Below are 19,523 nucleotides of genomic sequence, written 5' to 3'. Positions count from 1 at the left end.
TGTGAACAAAAAAAAATCAAATCAGTATCAAGTGTGTTGATTATGACTTTCAGCATTTTAAGCCATTGAAATAATGTACAATTTTTACAGACACTTACTTTTCCTTATCTGCCAGTTTTTTGCTCTGGAAAGGAAAGTAGCTTAATGCTACTGTTATGCACATCATTTTTCAAAGCTGCAAATGATGAGCCAAACCAGTAGTTGATGATGGAATCGATTGTAATTAAAATGCCAGGCTCTTCCAGTAGCAGGAATGTAGCTTTTTGGGGCAGGGGGGAGGGAGAGGGGTGCCTGTCAGAATGGCATTCTGCATTTAATTTTATCACTACACAGAAAAACTTTCACATGACAAGAAATTATTTAAAATAGTCTCCTCCTAAGCCCCACTTCTAATTTGTTTCATTTTCATTATATGAAACAAGGCTGCTTAATAACTGCTTCAGAATACACAGAACCCAGTGGTTGTTCCTAATAAATCTCAAATTTAACACTGAAAAAGCTTGATGCATAACAATAACGTTTTAAAGGTGCACTATATATACTGTTTATTTAATGGACCACTATAGAAGTGCCTTGTGAGCTGCTTTTTTTTTCCCAAAAGGTGCATCTTTTGTATTTGTTAACACTGCTGTCTTTTCAATGTTGTATTTTCCATTTTCAGCCAGTATTCTGAATCTAAAATTACTTATAAAACTAGGCACTTTCACTTCCTTGAAAGTAGTATTTAACAACGAAATAGACAAAATTGATTTATTTTGTTAAGCTATTCTCTACATCTATTTAAGAAGACGTATTCAATCAAACCGAAATGAAAAATAATGGGTGGTTAACTGGAAAACCTTTAAAATGTGATTGAGGCTATTTATTTCCCCCTTCTGAGTTCAGTGATCGCTGTTCAGATTTTCTTCATATAGACTAAACGTGCTTTAATACCTGGTTTACAAACATTTTTGGGGGAGGGTCACATTGGCACTCTCATTTTAAGTTGTTAGATATTCATTAGACTGCAAATGATGAGGCATTGTTGAATTCTTCACAAAGCCCATGTTTTAGGTCCTGCCTCCTGATTTTGTTTAGATATGTGAAGTTGTGCATGCCTATAATATACTAGTTTTGAGAATAGAGTGTACTCCTGCATTTTTAAACAGCTGGGCTTCAGTGCAAAGAAATCTAGTGTGCATATGTTTCCTGTGCTGCTTAATGTGAATGACATAATGGAGCATTTATCATACATCCATTGTCCACATTGCTGTGTTTCTTAAAGCAACATAACAATGCTATTTGGACCCTATTTATCTATGTTAATTCTTATTTTGATGCAAATCAAATACTTCTTTGACCACCTGTAAAAGATACCAAAATGGATGAATCAGTTGTGTTGTAGTTTGAAAGAAATGCGTATGTTAAATGACTTGACATCAACACAAGCTTGAAGGTCAGGACTTAAAACCAGTAGGACTTTGGATACTTGAATTTTTGGATCTTCAACTTGGAATGTTAAAGGGTTTGCATTTAAGAAACGTAATCCAGAAGGTCAGAGCGCACACAAGACACTATGGCAGCTGGGCCTCTTTAAAATATTTCAGGTTGGACATCTGAGATCACGAATCACTGTTTCTTGACTGAAGAGTCCTCCAAATAGTGACTGATACAATTCAGCGCAAGTGTCTGTGAAGGAGGAATAAGAATACTGGGTGAAAGTTACAGCCCCGATCTGTAGAGACTGAAGTTCACACCTAATTTTGCATAGTGTAGGTAGTTGTATTGACAGTAAAACTGTAGATCGAATCCCTCGGCAACTGTGGAAATTTGAACATGGCAAGTTTTTTGAAGGAACAATCTTTTTCAATGTTCTAGTTTCTGCTGTTGCAAGTTAAGGCAGTTAACTGAGAAAATTTTCAACTATTTTGTTGTCAAAACATAGTAGACTGTCAGCTACAGCAACCTTTGGTGTAAATTTTGTTTTTCTATGCACATTCTCTATCTACCAATGTACTCATTTTAAGGTCCAATATTAAGTGAAGGAGATGCCTTGTAATCTTGTGGAAAAATGTTTCACAGCTGAAAAACTCTTTTGCCGGTTTAAATGTTACAAAACTTCTGCATTGCAATGTTTTAGCAGTGTATTAGATCCGTGAAGAACTTCAAATAGGCTTTATTACTTTTTGTCAAATTGTCAATAATTTCATCAATTGTGCCATATCAGTCAGTGTCTTGTCTCTTGTTTTCTTGGTCAATCTTTAAGATTCGATTTAGGCTTTGATAGTCTTTTTCCATTCCATGTAGTTTCTAATGACTGTCTGCTTTAAATACAGATTTATTGTAACTTTACATAGTTTACTTCACCAAGGTGTTCATGTGCAATTTAAATAGATTTAATATTTTACTAAGGAAAAAAGATATAGGTAAATAAACTTTATTTGCTGTGAAAAACTCTAGGCACTTTTAAATGGTAAAAATATATAGCATTATTTGTAAAAAGAAACTTCGTGCTTATTGCGTCATCATTTTTGTGCCAGAACTGTAAACTAGTTTTCATATTTTATATTTCTCAAAATAAATGGAGAATCAATGAAGCCTATAACTTCTAAGTTCTTTGAGGGGATGAAGAGCAATGGAGAAATTAATTTGCAGGGCTTGCTGTTTTTGTTAAATCTGCAATTAGTTCAGCAGGATCCTCTTGATTTTGTAGGACAGCAGGGGGGGCAATGTATCCCTCCATTTTGGCAGCTTAGGACAGAGGTGTACAGCAGATGAAGGATGTAAAGAATTCAACTGGATATTGTCAGCAGGCCCAGTGTCATCAACCCATAATGAAAGTGGGAGTAAATTGACAAAACTTGCCTTTATTGCAGGAGGTGCTGCCAGTATAACTAGTGCTCATGCTCTCTGGAAGTGCTTGTGAATCCTGATGAGCCAAGTGGTGCTCAAACAACAGAAATAATAGTTAGGGTAGCTGTCTTTCTGTACCACCACTGAGTGTGCAGCTGTATACAAAATTGCAATGTTATGTTTCTGCTCCGTGATAGGAGGGCTTGAGTGGGTAGCTAGCTGCGAGATAATGGTAGGAGAGAAATAGCCCTAAGATACTTGCTCTCAAAGTAAATCCGAAATCACAGAAGTTCAGTCTTTTAGAAGGACACTCTTATTAAATTATCCAAGAGCAAAAATGAAAGATGGATTGAGGAAAGTACTTGCTATCTAAAATGTGTTTGAAAGCTGCAGGGCTGATGTTAGTCTTAAAATTCTGGAAAATTAAAAGTTTTGAAATGGAAGAAGGCCACATTGCAACTGGAGCTGCTGAGTTTTCCTTCTCAGTAAAGGTAGCAGGCCAGCGTGGATTGCTCTTCATTCCTTTCGTAACTGGATTTCATCTACAAGGCTAAATTATCTGCTAGCTCCATGATTTTTTTTTTTTTTATTATTCCTCCCCCCCACCCCACCCACCCAGCCAGTACCAAGCACTGGAGAGTAGGTGCGTGTTTAATTGTCTGCCAAAGCTGGCAGTAAAACCTCATGAAGTAACTTCCTTTTCTCTGTCACTGGGGGGAGACTCTCAGGAGACCCAGAGTCCTTTAAGTGAGGTGTCTCTTGCCACACACCTCCCTTCCTCTTACTTCCTTTCAACCGAGATCTACTGAACTAGTGAAAAAGACGACCGTGCCAATCTTCCGTTGTTGATGGTCTGCAGTGGGAGGGGGGGAAATAATACTGCTAAGCTTTGGGACAGAAACTTGCACTGGAGGAAGCAGAAAGTGCAAATACTTCTTTTTTTCATTTTTTTTTCTTTTTTGTTTTTTTAAACCCCTAAAGACGTGGATCTAAGTTGATGGAGGGGGGCGTGGGGAAGCCTTTCATAAAGCTGATTGGGAAGGTTTGCTGTTTGGGGAAACCTTGATGAAAGAATATGATACCGAACCTCCTCTGTGGTAGAATACCACGCAGCCAGTCTGAAATTTTATTTTTCTAAGTTGATAACAAGTTTGTTTTCAGCCTGGAGGGGAATCCCCGTGTTAATTTTAAACCTTTCGAGTTCTAACTATAAAGTTCGTTCTGCAGTAATGCTGCTAAAGCAATGTAAATAAATACAAGGAGCAAGAGCAAAACATACATGACTAATGCTAAATCTTGCTACCAAGCACTGAGAATCAACTCCCTTGGCCAAAACAAGGTGTTAAATCTGTAAAGATACCAGCTGTAAGTAATGTATATAAAAATAAGTCTAAGAACATTCAAAATTAGGTTTAGGTAGCTTATAACTGAAGGGAATATCCTTTCCAAAGCTAACAGGTGCTTCAAAGAAAGTGTGTCAGTCTTTATTTCAGAGCTTTGGCTCAGAAAATGCCTTCCCCCTTTTTACTTTGAGAAATCTTAACAGGTGTAATCAAAGTTTATGGATCAGAGATGGATGTTCCTATTTGTCCGGCAGATTCCTCCCATTCCCTGTTCCTCCATGCTGAAACTGTCTCCTTCGCTCTTCTGCTCTTTCAGCTGGGGAGTTGGGTCTCCGATTCCTTTTTCCATAGCAGAAAGAAGAAAGGGCACACGCGGCATCGCCCAAATGGCAAGAATAGGTTGGTAGCTGGCGAAAGGTAGTGAAGACAGCTCAGGTACTGTAAAGACAAGACCCTATCGCTGCATAGTGATGACGTGCAGGTGTCAAAGAGAAGGATTTCCAGAGCTGGGTGCAGTTGTTTTGCCTCCTTCCAATCCAGACCATGGGGCTTCTGTTACCTTGGCAAGAAGTGAAGGTGGTTGAGGGATGAGCACAGTAAAAGGGGTCTGAAAGTCAGGAACTGTTTGCTGTGTTGGACCCTAAGGATATTATCCGAGTATCTCATCCAGCTGCCTTTCCTGATGAGCACAATTAAGCTCCATGAAATAAACCATAATTGCAGGTTGAGCATGCTTTAAGCGTTTTACAGTAGCATTCTCTGCTCTGCAAGCGCTTCCAGCCAAAAAGGATCCACTCCACACCTGTAGCATTTGCAATGCCGGCAGGATGAAAGGCAATCTCCCATTTCAGGAACGCCCTCTGAAGAAACGAAGAAGTTTGTTCGGGTTAACCTGCCACCGTCCTGGTTAAAAATGAGGAAAATATGCATCCAGGCTTCATGGGTGCTTCTTTTCCCTACACTTTTTACACACAGAAAGCTGTTTGATAAAGTATTGTATACGACAGACCCTAGCTGCTGCCTAAACAGCCTAAATGAGCAAAATAGATGAGAGGGTCTTAGCAATAAACGGTGGTGTGCAGCTGATAGCAGAGGATTAGATGCACGCACGCAAGTCTCTAGAATAGAGCTGTTTTCAAGGCGTTTCATGCAGCTTGGCAGAGATACCGTGGATCCGTGGGGATCGCGGTCTCACGTGGACAGAAACAAACGTGAAAGATCATGCGGTCCATGGTTAGTTTTAGCCAGGGCAAGCTGGAAAGCTCTTGCAGGCGCAAAGGCATGCAGGGTGGAAGGCGTGCTGGTGTGGGAAGGAGAAGCACTGAATGCCTTGAACGGAGGAACCCAGGCGAAGCACGGCTGCGGGCAGCACCCACAGGTGCCTCGCTGGACAGAACACCAACAAGCATTTACAGTGCCATTGGCTGCTAATTTTCACATGGGCAAAATTTCCCCGCCCATGGGCACAATCTTAGCGGACCGTTTCGATAAACCCAGTATTTAAGCTGTGCTAGAACATCGTAAGGCAAAGCACTTCTTTAGTTGTCATATTTGCATTTACCTATACCATTCTAAATACTACTTTTAGGTTACTCAATATTTATGTTGGGGGGGTTTGCTTTGTTTCAATTTGTTCTAGAACAGAAAATCTCTGCAGATTTACAGCAAAAAAATATGGCAATGTCCTTGCTCGCTTGGAGTGCTGTCACACGGCGCGAACATACGCCCCACTTGTTTCATGCCGGCTCAGGCAGGGTTTAAACAATCGCTTGCTTCTCTCCAACTTGCCTGCTTATGAGCCAAGGAAATAAAAGGGTGGGCAGGTCACCAGGAACCAGGGTTGCTGTTGAAATCCTGTTGAAGTTAATTAAAAAGGTACGGGGAAAAGGTGTCCGCTTTCAGGCTGTCAGGAAGTTCCGTGTTGCCAAGCATTATGAACTTTTCTAGAGCATTTGTTAATCATGCATCCAGGGTACATCGGGCATCTGGGAAGCTATCAAAGAAACAGCAGGCTTTGCAGGATCCTGCCTGTTTGGTCCTTGCCCAAGCATGGGTAAGAAAGCCGTCTCACGAAAATAAGCTGTCCTTCACACCGCCAGACCTGACTGAGACCTGTTGTCGATGCTCCTGCTCCTAATTGTCAGGGGAGGTTTTTTTCACGTTACCTTCTATTTGCATTCCTAATTGAGTTCAGTCTTTGATATAGCTGATTCTTCTCATTAGTCTGATTAACTTTGGTGGGCCAGCTCATATAAAGGTAAATGTGTGTGCAGAAGGATTTGCTGGATCAGTTCTTTAGCAGTCAGCATGTTATTCTGCCACCTAAAAGCACTGTAATGGTTTCTTAGCCGACTTTATGTGCTGATTCCATGTTTCTTGATAAATCCTGAGCCTCTCTGGCTGGTTTCTTCTATCTACCCCCCAAAACATATTGCCTTTATTTTGCATGTCTTTTTAACTGTTGTTTTATCCCACTGAGCTCAAACAAACAAGCAAGGTAAAAAGCAGTACTGTGATGCAAACTTGTGACACTTTAATAGAAGCTCATCACCCACTCAGGTAGCATTATAATTGGTTTTAAGATGCCGCTCCCTCCAATTACAATCATAAATGCAGGTCAGATGCAACGCATTTGACACATTAAGTTAAGAACAAGAAAGAAAGAAAGGCTGTTTAAATGCACATAATTTTATTTTGCCTTTTTACAGAGACCCAATTTGTCATTCTCCAAGGCACAGTTTTTGTTTCCCATGACTCATCCCAAATATCCTTGCTTAAAGCAAACAGTTCCTAGGATTTTCCTTTGTGTTTTTCAGGGTTTTTTTGGTACAGTCTCAGCGGTGTTTGATATTAGCAAGCTTTCTTGTGAACCATGACCACTATTTTCCTGTTAAACATTTAAAAAGGCTGGGATCTATCATTCCTATAGCGAAGTGCTGAATGTAGAGCTGGTGGGAAAGAAGCATCGTTAATAAATCCATTCCAAACAGAGTATCTCATAAAGTTTTGCTGTACCTATTTCTATCACAAATCAGTTATGAATTCTGAAACTCTTTTATTTTACTGATTATATGCCCTCAGTACACTCTGTTCATTCAGTGGGTCTTACTTCCATTTTTGCGTAGGAAACACATTTAAATATCCTAAGCAACTTCAGTGATATTTTCAATTTCTCCTTACAAAAGCTCATTGATTTTATATGCGTCTGTCTTTTCTGCATCAGTCCCACACTGATTTATCCTCTGGGCATGAAAACTGATCCTGCTCCGACATCGTGCAGCTTACCCAGACAGTTTTGCTGTGTTACTTAACATCTTTGTCAGCTACATTTTCAGTCGTGGGACCAACTGCATCAGATTTAGTCACTAGTGCAGTGACGGCCTGAATCAGCAGCCCGGTTGGTTATGGCTGTTCTGATTTTCTGCATCACTTGTTCCGTTTAAACCGTAGTGTGTTACATGGAAATGTCAGGTTACTTTCCGTATTCAGATGACACCTTTTTTTTTTTTTCTTTTTTTCTTATTTCTCGAATATAAAGGCGGTGATTTTACCTGGCTGACGGATCTCTTGTCTACATTTCTGCCATCAGAAGCCACCCCTCAGCTCACCCCAAAGCCGCCTTTGACTTTCTGAAGGCTTTTACACAGCCAGAGATGAGGCGAGCTTGCGCCTCAGCACCGAACCGCGCCGTGGGCTGGACGCACGCACCGGTGGGGCACAGCCCTTCGCCCGTGGCTGTCCTAGAGCATCGTCCGGCTGAGGGTGACCTCCCGTCACCTGCCGTCCGGCAACCTCCCTCCCTCTTAGTCCCCGACAACGCAACCCACCGCAACCAACCCTGACCGCTCCCGCCTTACTCCCCCGGTTCCCCGGGCGTGCGTGAGGGAGGCGGCTGGGCCCTTCGTCCCTGCCAGCTCTGCGGGGACGGGGCGGGGCGGGTGGTCCCACCGAGCCACCGCCGCGCCCGGGGCGAGCGGCGGCCGCTGGGTGGCAACAGCCGCCCGCCGGGAAGGCGCGGCCGGCGGGGGCGGGGCTGACGGCCCCGCCACGCCCCGCTCTGCTCCGCCCCCGGAGCCTCAGTGCCTTTGGGCACCGGCACGTGCTCGGCGCCCCGGCGGGCGGCGAGGTGGAAAATGCTGTCACTAGGGTTGGTGTCGGGCCTCCCCCCCGCCAAATAAGGGACGCCAGAACGGTTAAACGCGCTGGAGGCCTCTTCGGGTACGCGGGAAGGCGCGGGTTTCCTCGCGCTCCCGGCAAATTCCTCCGTGCGGCCTCGAAACCGCTCCCCGGCTCGCGCGGGGCGCGCTCCCCGCCTGGGCGCCGCGACCTCCCCTCCTTCCGGAGGGAGCAGCAGCTGGCCGCGCGCCCCACGCCAGCGCCGCCGCCTCGCGCAGGAGGGCTGCCGCCCGCCAGCCACGCGCGGTGGGGCAGCGTGCGAAGGAAGCGTGACCCCGAAAACGGAGACCTGGGGGGGCGGCGTGCATGTGTCCCCTATCTCCCCCGTCACACAGACGCGCCGTCGCAGCTTTATTTATGCATTCTATTCCTTTGGGTTCCGGGCAGTTTGTATATGAGATCATCATCCCAGCCACCCTCGCATGCACAAAAAGCGGCAGAATTTATCCAGCATCTCTTTCTTTTAACCCCCGCTCATATTAAGCAGGGGAAGGTGCCGAGTGTCTCCTGCTCCCGTTCCGCCTGGCTTTGCCCTGGGCTGGGCCCCCGTTTCGGCCGGGGGTGCCCCAAGCATCACCCATCCCTGCCCTGACCGCGCGTGTCGGGGTAGCGGGGCCGGAGCCATGGCTGTTCCCCAGCGCTGCGGCTTCGGCCTACGTCGAAGGTTAACTCCGCTTCTTTGGTCAAGCTCCAGCTTAATCCCACCTCCAAGCACTTCAGCTGCCCCCTCCTCAATCTATAAAATAAATAAAAATTTTCAGGCCGGGCGGGGGGACAAGTCGGAGTCCCGTCTCTGCAAAAAGTCCTAAAATCCAGCTCCCCGCCTGTCCCACGGCCACGCCTGAAAACCGGCCGGGCGGCCTGTGCCCAGCAGGTGTGCGGGACCCCCTGAGAGGCGGCCGGCGGGGCCCGGCCTGGCCCCGGCCCCGCAGGGGCTCCGCGGCCGCGCAGGGGCTGCTGCCGGGGCAGACCGCCCCGACCCACCCCGCCTGGAGCCCCTGGCCGCCCCCACCGCGGCACTTTTGCTTTTAAAAAGGCGATTTTTTTTTCCCTCCTCTCCCCACAGCCCCCGTCTTTTTTTTCTTCTTTCTCCTTTTTTAAAAAATGTTAGAAATAAATCCGCGCAGTTGCAGCAGTCCCCACCCCCCGCGCGGGCCCGGCGCGGCGGCAGAGGCGCGGAGCGGGGCGCGCTCCCCCGCGGAGGGCCAGCAGCCCGCAGCCACCCGGCCCCCTGCCTGCCTGCCCCCCTGCCCGCCCCTCTGCCCGCTTCCCCCGCACGGGCGGAGACGGTGGCGGTGGCGACGGCGGCGCGGGCCCCAAGGCCGCCCCTCCGCGCCGCTCCGCGCCGTTCCGCCCCGCCAGCGGCCCCAGGCCCGCGCGGCGGTGGAGGGCGGGCCCGGGCTGCGCGGGGCTGCTCGCCTCCCCCCGCCGCCTTTTTTTTTTTAATTTTTTTTTAGCCCCCCCCGTCCCCGTCTCCCCCTTTTCTTGAATGAAGCGTGAGGCGGGGCTGTAGGAACCCACCGCGCCCGGCCGCGCCGCGCGGCGCCGGGGCCTCCCCCTCGGGCTCCGCTCCTCCCCGCCTCTCCCCGCCCCCGCCGCACCGCCCCCCCGCCGCCGCCGCCGCCGCCGGGAGAGCTCCCCGCCCGCGCCCGCCGCCGCCGCCGCCGCTCGGAGCCGCCGCCCGGAGCCGCCGCCGCCGCCGCCGCCGGCAGCAGCAGCGCGGAGCGCCCGGAGGAGCCACCCGGAGCCGGCGGGGTGCGCGGGGCTGCGCGGGCGGGCGGGCGGGCGGGCGGGCAGCGGCGCCGCGGCCGCGGTCCCCACCGGCACCGGTCACAGCGCACACACGCCCCGGCCGCGGCGGGGGCTCTTCCTCCTCCGATACAAAAGCTGCTCGGGAAATGGCACTTCTCCCCGGAGCCGCGGTCAAAGGCAATTCTCCGTCTTCATTTTTGTTTTCGCTTTTTTATTACGGTTTTTGCCGTCTTCCTTGTGAAAAAGAAGTAATTGCCTGAATACAATTTTTAATTTCTCATTATTTTTTTGGTGTGTGCGTGCGTGTGTGTGGAAGCACCGGGCTCCTGCGATCGGTGTCTGAATGAAACTACGTAAATGCGTATGCCTGTACGTTGCACTGGAGGGAAAAACGGAGCACTTCTGCGAGAGCTTGGATTCAAATGTGGTTCATCTGGTCTCCAGGATTTTCCGTCTCCTTGGGGTTGTTCGCCTTCCCGGGCTGCGAGGCGGGATTTTCTGAGCTTTGACACATCTTTGGAGATGTCTGTTAAACAGGAGTCTGGGAAAAAACATTCGAAATCGTAGAGAGATTTTTATTTTTTTATTTTTTTTGTCCCTTTCCCATCCCCTTGGTGACTTGAAGCATCAAAGCGGCCAGAACTTAACGTTTCTGAAGACTTACGATGTTTGGGTTTTGTTGTTGCTATTTTTTTTCTTTTTAGAGGAAACTTGACAGAGGAACATATTTATAGTCCAAGTAAGTACTTCACAGAGGAAATTTAGTTTGTGTAACTTAACAAAAAAAAAAAAAAAAGCAGTGTTGAGGTTTCTAGCTTAAAGTGCGTTGGATTAACGTTCATCCAAGGCTGTTTAGCAAATCGTATTGAATTGCAGTTTTTACGGTGTGTGTTCGTCCGCTCCTTCGTGTCCGTGGTAGTTCAGCACCTAGGGGAAAATGCACCTGATTTTGAATCAGTATAATATTTTTTAAGATGTATTTCAACACCGAGGAGGAAATGGTCCTAAAGTAAATTTATAATAAGTAATAAATGTGCACCTGGAAGTAAAGTATTTACAGCATTTTAATCCCTATTTATACCGTGCATCTCAAACCGAGGAGGAAACACTGAGAAGACAAAAGTACCTCCGAGACCCTGAGAACTCCCCCACACCACCATGAATGAAACCGTGCCTGATACAGTAACTGGATTATAATTTTTTGGTGTTATTAATTTTATTATTATTGGCTGCTTTACTTTTTTGGGTTCATCCTGCTCCTCTTCTTCCTCTCTCCCTTCCTGTTGCTGCTTCCTCTTGGGAATTATGGCTCATCCGGGGAGAAGAGGCTACGATAACCGGGAGATAGTGCTGAAGTACATCCACTATAAACTCTCACAGAGGGGATACGACTGGGCTGCCGGCGAGGACAGGGCACCCCTGCCTCCGAGTCTCTCTCCTCCTCCTCCTCCTGCTGCTGCTGCGGTTGCTGCTGCTGCTGCTGCTGCTGGGACTTCCTCTGATCACACTGGGCTGGTGTCTCCGCACCCCGAGCCCCCCGGCTCGGCTGCTGCTAGCCACGTGCCCCCGGCCGAGGGGCTACGCCCCGCACCCCAGGTCGTCCACCTCGCCCTGCGCCAGGCAGGGGACGAGTTCTCCCGCCGCTACCAGAGGGACTTTGCCCAAATGTCCGGCCAGCTGCACCTGACGCCCTTCACGGCCAGGGGCCGCTTCGTGGCGGTGGTGGAGGAGCTCTTCCGAGACGGGGTTAACTGGGGCAGGATCGTGGCCTTCTTTGAGTTCGGCGGCGTGATGTGCGTGGAGAGCGTCAACCGGGAGATGTCTCCCCTCGTGGACAGCATCGCCGCCTGGATGACCGAGTACCTGAACCGGCACCTGCACAACTGGATCCAGGACAACGGAGGCTGGGTACGTCCCCTGATCGCTTGTTCCCTCTCCCGGCTCTGGCCCGTGGCCAGCGGGGCTCCGGGGTGGGCAGCGCCGGGGGGTTGCACTCGTGCTGAGGGGAGAGCAGAAGGCTTGCTTGGGGGGCGTCTGCGCTGGCACGTGCCAAAACAGCGTAGGCCTTTTGCTGACTGTCGAGTTTCACCTCGTCGTGGGGTTAGTGTGGAGCCGTTCGGGATTGCGGGGAGCAGCTACAACTCGGGAGTAAAAAGGATGAGCAAGGCACCTTCTTCATTAGAGGTCTCCGCTCTCCTAGCCCCAGCCACCCTCACCTGCGGGCAGCACCAGCCCTGGCCGAGGCAGGGTCCCGCAGCGGGGCGGGAAGAGGCAGCAGCGGCGGGTCCCAGGCGCAGGGGCGACAGGGACCGCGTGTGCCTGCCTGCTGGCATCCCTGCCCCTTAGGGGTGACGTGCCAGGCCGGCGCCTGATGAACAGGGGATCCCAGCGCTGCAGGCGAGCAGGTGGCTGCCGGTGCCGGCGTCTACGGCTGCGGTGGCAACGGGGTTGTATGGTATAGGGTATGCCTAGTGTGAAAAATCTGTCTCTGTCTCGAGATGAAACAAAGGTGCCAGGAGCCATGTCTGTGGGATTGTTCGGGAAAACGAGCATTTGTTGTTGATCCAGTGGGTGACTGTTTCTGGGGTAGAGATCGCCTCCGGCTGGGGCTGGCTTCAGCGTCATCCAGAAAGGGAAGATTTCCACTTGTGGAAAATGGACAGCTTTTACACTGGTAGTCAATCAAAAGCCTTTCCTTTTTTCCCTCCCTCTCTCTTTCCAAAATAACTAACCACATTGACATTGGAAGGGTATCGCTCTCCTTTTTTCCTGAATTAATTGATATACTCTAATAAAATGTGGTCCCAGCCGCTCTCCTGCAAACCAAACCTGTTGTATGTGTGTGTAAAGCTTATGGCATTAATTCATTGGGGGTAGAAATAGCAAGAGTTTTACAGAAGCAGCAGCTTTGCGTGTAGGCTGAGTGCTGGTGTAAGTCACCTAGAAGTGGAGGTCCGCTTGGTAGGAGACCGGCAATTGCAGGTCCTGTCCCCTGTGAAATGCAGTCAGAGGGCTGACTCAGGCAGCACACCTTTAAGAGGCATGTGTAAAGGAATGTAAAGTACAGTATATGTTTCCCAGTGACAGGGTTTGCAAGCCCGGTGTTTGTGAAGCATTGCCACCTTAAATTCTCAGCGTTGAGTCTCTTGCTAAGTCAACGTTAGGCTCAGTAACGTGCCACCCGCATTGGCCATCTCTGTAAAAAAATGAAGATGCTGCCTTCCCGCTGCGGAACCCGCTTGACAAAGGGTATATGTGTCCAGGGATCCAGAGGACATCTACGTGCTGCCATAACAGAGGGAGTAAGGCTTTGGGGCCTTTTTCTTGGCAGGAATCCGCATTGTGCACCTCCCAGAGGGGTGCTGCAGATCCCTGGCTACAAGTCACGTTGGAGGCAGGATCGTTCTCCTGCTCTCCCCTGCTTCCACCAAGAAGAAAAAAATTCAAGATTCATGGGGCCAGAAGGGGGAACAAAAAATGTGCGTGCGTATGTCTGTGCACTTATATACATACATACATTTGTATGTACAAATACATATACATCTACAGACACACATATATGAACACACACACAAAACTACTTCAGCGCTTAGTGGTCGGGACCACACTTGGGAGAGTGCGATCTATCCCCTGCTCCTCTATTTCATGGATCTCTACAGAGGGTTTGTCAGTGGTTGGTTTGTTTGTTTGTTTGTTTGACAAAACAGGTAACTGGGGAAAAAACCAATAAACCTGCAAACAGTTCAGGCTTTAAGAAACCTCGGCTGGTTAAAAGACAAGCAGCTAAAGGGTTAGGGATTTTGCGCTTGCGCTTGTGGGCTGGGATGCCTGACTTTTGTGTAAGTCCCTCCTCAGGCTGGAAGCCCGTTTGCGGAGCTGGGGCCCTCGGTTCGCTCCAGAGCCAGTGAAGTCATTCTGTTGACTCCAGCAAGCTTTGGATCAAATCCGTAAGCGTGCTGGAGATGTATTGTCCTGCGGGTGTATTGTGTAAAGAGAAACATAAATAATGAATAAAAGCGAGAATGTGAAAAGACAGGTGTTACCAGGCGTGATTGGCCAGATGAGGTGAGTGCTGGAGCTGTTTCTCGACAGTTAGAAATACGAGAAACTCGGACTTACGAACAAGGACTGCCTTTAAAAGGAAAAGATGCTTCTTATCGATAGCCATTTAGTTATTTATTGAGGTTTCCTATAAACAAAAGCTCCAGAGTTTGGATGCATGGGATGCCGTTTACTGCCGCGTGTTGTTTGTAATATACACATAGAAGAAGATCACCCTGGGGTGGCTTTTGCCTGTGTGGTAAATGGCTGGTACCTCTGAGCCACGGGGTTATTAAACAGAGGCAAAACCTTCTAGCTGGTTACAAAGAGCAAAAGACTAACTAACTAAAGTTGCAAACACAGCTTTTAGGATCCTCTCTTCAGACAGAAGAAATCAAGGATGGCACAAGGCAGTGGATTTTCTTTTTTTATTTTTCTAGCTTTCAGGGTCTGTCAGTGGAAGAGCATATATTAATATACGCACTCGGTCTTCAGCTGGGCATTTACACCGTACCCCGCGTACAGACCTTACTAAAGCGTTGTAAGTGGCTCTTACGAAGCAGCTGGTTACCTTGTAGGTGGTGATGCTTTGTAGGACCTCAGCATGGCTGCGTGCAACAGCTCCTGTCACGCAGGTTCCTGCAACAAGTGGGAGCACCGGCTGTTGCAGCCTTCTCCTCCTTTACATTGTGGCTCCCCGGTACGTTGTGGAGTGGAGAGTTTATTAGAGGCCGTGTAGTAGTAGAGAAGAGAGCGTCGGAGTTACTCACGAGCATGTGTTACACGGTGCGTAAGTTGGACGGTGTGAGCTTTGGGTCTGTTGTATGGGCCTGTGTCTTACACTTGGGTCTGAAGTTTGCCCGAAATGTCTTTCTTCTTTATCTATTTCTTTTGAATCGGTTCTGTAAGTTGACAGTGTGTTTTCAGGATGTGAATTCTTTATACTGCAAGGAAAACAAAGAAGGAAGGAGGCGTATGGAAGGGCAGGTTGGAAGGGGATATAACTGGCGGAGTATAAATTTTAGGCACTAGACATCGCTGGTAACGGTGTCTGGGGATTGTTAATACCCTCACAATACACAGCATCATGGGTTTGTTCGCAACTTAGAAAAAGCAACAGATGGGGACTGCCTGCGCGGAGGCTGTATTATTAGCTTGTGGTTCTGGTGGCGAATAAACGCGGCTTTCAAGGATTTTCATGTAGGCCAGGATACTGCAATATTGTACTTGGGCCTGATAACATCTTAATTGTGTTACAAAAGAAATAAGAGGAGAATCATCTCATCTCTGCAATTTTGTGGTACTTGGTATAATGTATGCTTTCTCATTGACAACTTAATGGCTTCATTTCGTTTTTTAGAGCCTGGTGTTTGAGCTGCAGAAGGACTGGCTTGGCAGCGGGCTGTCACACTTGGCGACTTTTGACTTTGACGTAGGGAACGTTGAAGTCATGCAGCCGGTGCGGGGAAATAACCGTGTTTGTCTTGCAGTGATGGGTTCCCTCTTTGGGCACATAACCCAACGTATGTGGGAGCCGTGCTCAGGTCTGGGCGCTTCTAGTCCAACATACGGCTTCCTCTCTGAGCTGCTCAAGAAAAAGCAAGAGCATGAGAACTATAGAAGGAGACACAGGCACCGTCATGTATGTGTAGACAAGTACATTTTTGATGTAAAGAAGCCCAGGTGAGAGAAGCAGCATCATGTTGAAAATTCAGCCAAGAAAGCATCATTTTAAATGACGATATTTACATTTGAACCAGGAATGTGATGGTCGTGTGTTTTCATCCAATTCTGTTCTTTTCCTGCGGTACTTTATTCTGTTCGAGAATTAAGGCCAGATATGGGGAAGGATTTAGATGTCTGAAGTGGACCTCAGGTGGAACATATGCGCTTGCATCCTCTGAGTGCCTGCCTAGCCAGAACGGTGGCAGAAGTCCCTGGCTTCTCGCTGTTCCTTGCCCAAGCCAGCCGGGAGCTGCTCCTTCCTTGAGAGAGGGAAGCCGCTCAGCATGCCATGGGGACGCTGTTCCCAAGAACCTCCCTGTCCCGAAGCCAGCAGGCATCCTCTGGCCCGGCTGCTGTCACTCACATGCCATCCTCACATGCAAATGCAGCCGGGGAGAAGCCCTGACTTTTCCTGGCAGCTCCGTGGTTAAGGCCTCTCTCAAGGTAGCAGCAGGTTTGCCTACGAGACCTTCTCCAGCCTGGCGGGGGGGTGTACACCCGCATCTCTGACATCTCGGGAGGTTTTGCCTGCCGGATGGCTGCTGGTTTTGCCGAGATGTCCTCCCCTTTGGCAACCAGGCTCCTCCTGCTGCAGGGGTGAGACTTCATTTGGTGGAGGAGGAGGAACTGGGGTGTCTAATTCCTGCTGTCTGATGTGTTTTCTCAGGTGGCCGTCTACAGCCAAATGAATAAATGCTTCCTGGACCACCAACTAGATGCCAGGTTTCTCTTCTCCTGGGTTGACTGCTGTAATCACTAAGCTTCCTCTTTCTTTTTTTTTTTTTTTTCTTTTTTTTTCTAGTAAATCATTAATTCTCTTTGCTCAGTGGCACACCTTGGAAAGGAAGTGTGGAGGGTTGCCGTGCCCCGTGACGGTCCATAGCCCCCTCACGAAGGTGAGGGATGGCAGATGCGTCTGCCTCTGGGACGGCGCTAGAGGTCATGGATGTCGGCGCGACACAGGGGCCGTCCCATGCTCGTGTGTGGGGCACCGACCGAAATCTCATCCCTTTCGGGCTCTGGAGCCGCTCTCCCAGCAGCTCAGCCGGGCCCCGCCTGCGCAGCACGCTGCTTCTTTTGCGAGTCCCGAGCAAAAGCCTCTCGGTCGACGGGCACGGGATGGTGGCGCGCTCGGAGCCGGGCGCCCCGCGCTGGAGCAGAGGCAGTTTTTTTGCCAGCAACGTGAGGCTTTGTAACGGCTCAATCCCCAGCGGGGCTAACCCCAAGTCACTGTTTGACTGGTAAAAGGAAACTGTCTGAAATCCACTCAGTTAAATAAATGAATTGGCAGTTTCAAGTGTTACACCTTCTAGGTCCTTTGCCAGTTTTTGTGGCTTTGTGGGTTTATAATCAAATTCTCAAAATATTATCAAAATATTTTTCTTTTTGCCGTTGCTGAAGAGCGAGAAATTCATTCAGTGGAGGATCTGTGCCGAAGAAAGGAGTAGCAGAAAGAGAAAATGATTGTGGTTCTCTAGTCCCTTTCATTTATAATAGCTTTCTCCCTAACTTGCAACAATGTTAGGTTGCGTATTTTCTCAGAAGTCTTGTCTTTTTTTTTTTTTTTTTTTAAATATATGTATTGACTGTGACCTTTAAAATGTCAGAACCAGGGGTCTCGATCATGGAGATGATGTCATTTGCCTTGATCTTGCAAAGAACCATAAAGTTCAAACAGCAATCCTATTAAAAAATTTTACTTCACTTTCAATATTGAGAAAGAAGTTAGTTCTGTGCCTGCGTTAAGACAGGCCTCTCTCAAGCTGCTGCATTAGCTCTGCTGGGCAGCAAGTAGCACAGATTTTCAAGTATGTAGCTTGAAATTCGGAGTCGGTAACCCACGAAGGAACTCCAGTTGGGTTTTTCTGCCGGGGCACAAGCGTTTCTCCGATGGCAAAGCCCAGCTCTAGCAGGAGAATCACAAGACCCATGCAGCGGTGTGTGACATCGCACGTGGAGCGGGAGCGTATTCTCCGCAGCCAGATAACCCCAACCCAGGGCCCGGGCTTCCTTCACGGCTGCTGGTGCCGGGCACTGGGCATCGGACGCCGTCCTGGGAGCTGCCGCCCGGCCATGGGCCGTGGCGTGCCCTGCGCCTGGCCCTTCCCACCTCCCTCCCCGGCCTCTTTCATTTTCCTTCACGCCCTTGGGAGGGTGGAGCCCAGTCCTATTTGGTTTGTTGTTTTTTTTAAAAATAATTTATATACGAGCACCTCGTGGCTGCTCCCGTATCTGCCGATTTAGTAATAATAATAACAATGCTTGTTGCTTGGTGGCGGCAAAATACTGATTATTTCTGAGAGCAGTACCAGCCTGTTTTATTTTCCATTTCATATATAATAATAGGATGGATGAAGGTGTGCGGTGCCATAAATCTTCTCTTCCCCAGCAGGATAACATCCAGGCCTTCTTGGCAAACGCAAACACCGATGACAGATTTGAGGGATTTTTATTTTACTCTGGCTTTCAGTCTCATTAACAATCTGATGCCTTTTTTTCTCTTCTTTTTTTTTTTTTTTTTTTTTTTTTTGGCTCCTGAAAGACTATGAAACCGGCTAACTTTTCCAAATGCAACTAAAAGTCTGGAATTTATTTTCTGTTATTTTATCCTAAAATTAGTTTGCTGTCATAATTATTGTGTATCGATAGACTTTGCTAAATCCCCCTCGCTGGAAAGTTCCTCGTGGGTTTCTGGATTTTACAGTTAATGAGTAAGAAAACAAATCTGATTTTAGAAAGCGTTGTCATTGACTTCAATAGGAACAGGAAGAGGCACTTTATTGGACAATTGTAGTTATGTTTACTTTGTATATGCGGCAAGAAAAATAAGATCAAATGAAAAAGCCACAGGTTTTCAACTAATAGAGAAAAACAGCCTTTTCTGCAACGCATGATTAAACTTTGTGAGCTGTTTTCATGGGAGAGCTGTGAGTGGAAGTGCTAAGCTGCATTCAGGAAAGGTTTAGGTATTTATAATGGTAAGGAAAACATCTATACTGATGTTCGAATCAAATTGCTTGGAAGGGCAGTCATACACCTTGATGAAACAGGGGGTAAATTTAACATCAGCTGCTGAAATGAGATCACCAGGTGCTGAGGGCAGACCTTTCTCTGGGGAGTGCTATTTCAAAATTATCTGTGACATTGCTTCTCCCCCAGAGCACCTGGTGCTGGTCAGTGACTGGGAATACTGGGGTAGATGCACTGGTGGTCTCAGCCAGCCAGGAAAACTTCTTGCTTCTGCACGTGTTTTGTAAAAGTAAAGGTAATTGTAAACATGCTTGTTGTGTCGCTAAGAGCACCCACATCACTGAATCTGCTCCTGCACCGACTGAAGATCTGTTACAAATTGCCAGGTTTAGAGTTAGTTAAAAGAAATAGTCAGCATCCTTCAGTGCATACATCATTTTATTGCTATTTTATTTTATTTTATTGGAGCGTAACAAGGATGATTCCATTTTGTTGATTGAAAAGGCAACTCAGTGGGTTTCGGGGTACTTTCGTGTACCCACAGGCCGGGTACAATCAGAAAGAAAAGGCCCCTCTTTTCCCACGTAGTGATTGAAAGAGGCTGTCGTGCAGTTGTTCGAGAAAGCAAATGCGAGTCAAAACTAAACTTCCTCTTCTTGGCCCTAGTACTCAGTACACGATAGG

At 48.0% G+C, this 19,523-nt stretch overlaps 1 protein-coding gene across 1 annotated transcript in view; it reads left to right on the top strand.

The window, feature by feature from the left end:
* Window positions 1-11,408: 11,408 nt before the first annotated feature.
* BCL2 (BCL2 apoptosis regulator) overlaps window positions 11,409-19,523 on the top strand; it is a gene marked incomplete at both ends in the record, with an annotated part of 89,128 nt that continues 81,013 nt past the window's right edge. Inside the window, one exon of the mRNA XM_082015442.1 lies at window positions 11,409-12,011. Coding sequence (XP_081871568.1) covers window positions 11,409-12,011 — 603 coding nt within the window. The remainder of the gene's footprint in view (window positions 12,012-19,523) is intronic.

The sequence above is a fragment of the Phaethon aethereus genome (assembly GCF_964289735.1).
Source record: "Phaethon aethereus genome assembly, chromosome: 2".
NCBI lineage: Eukaryota > Metazoa > Chordata > Aves > Phaethontiformes > Phaethontidae > Phaethon > Phaethon aethereus.
Note: the sequence above shows the minus strand (reverse complement) of the source record. Positions and strands in the feature narration are given on the sequence as shown.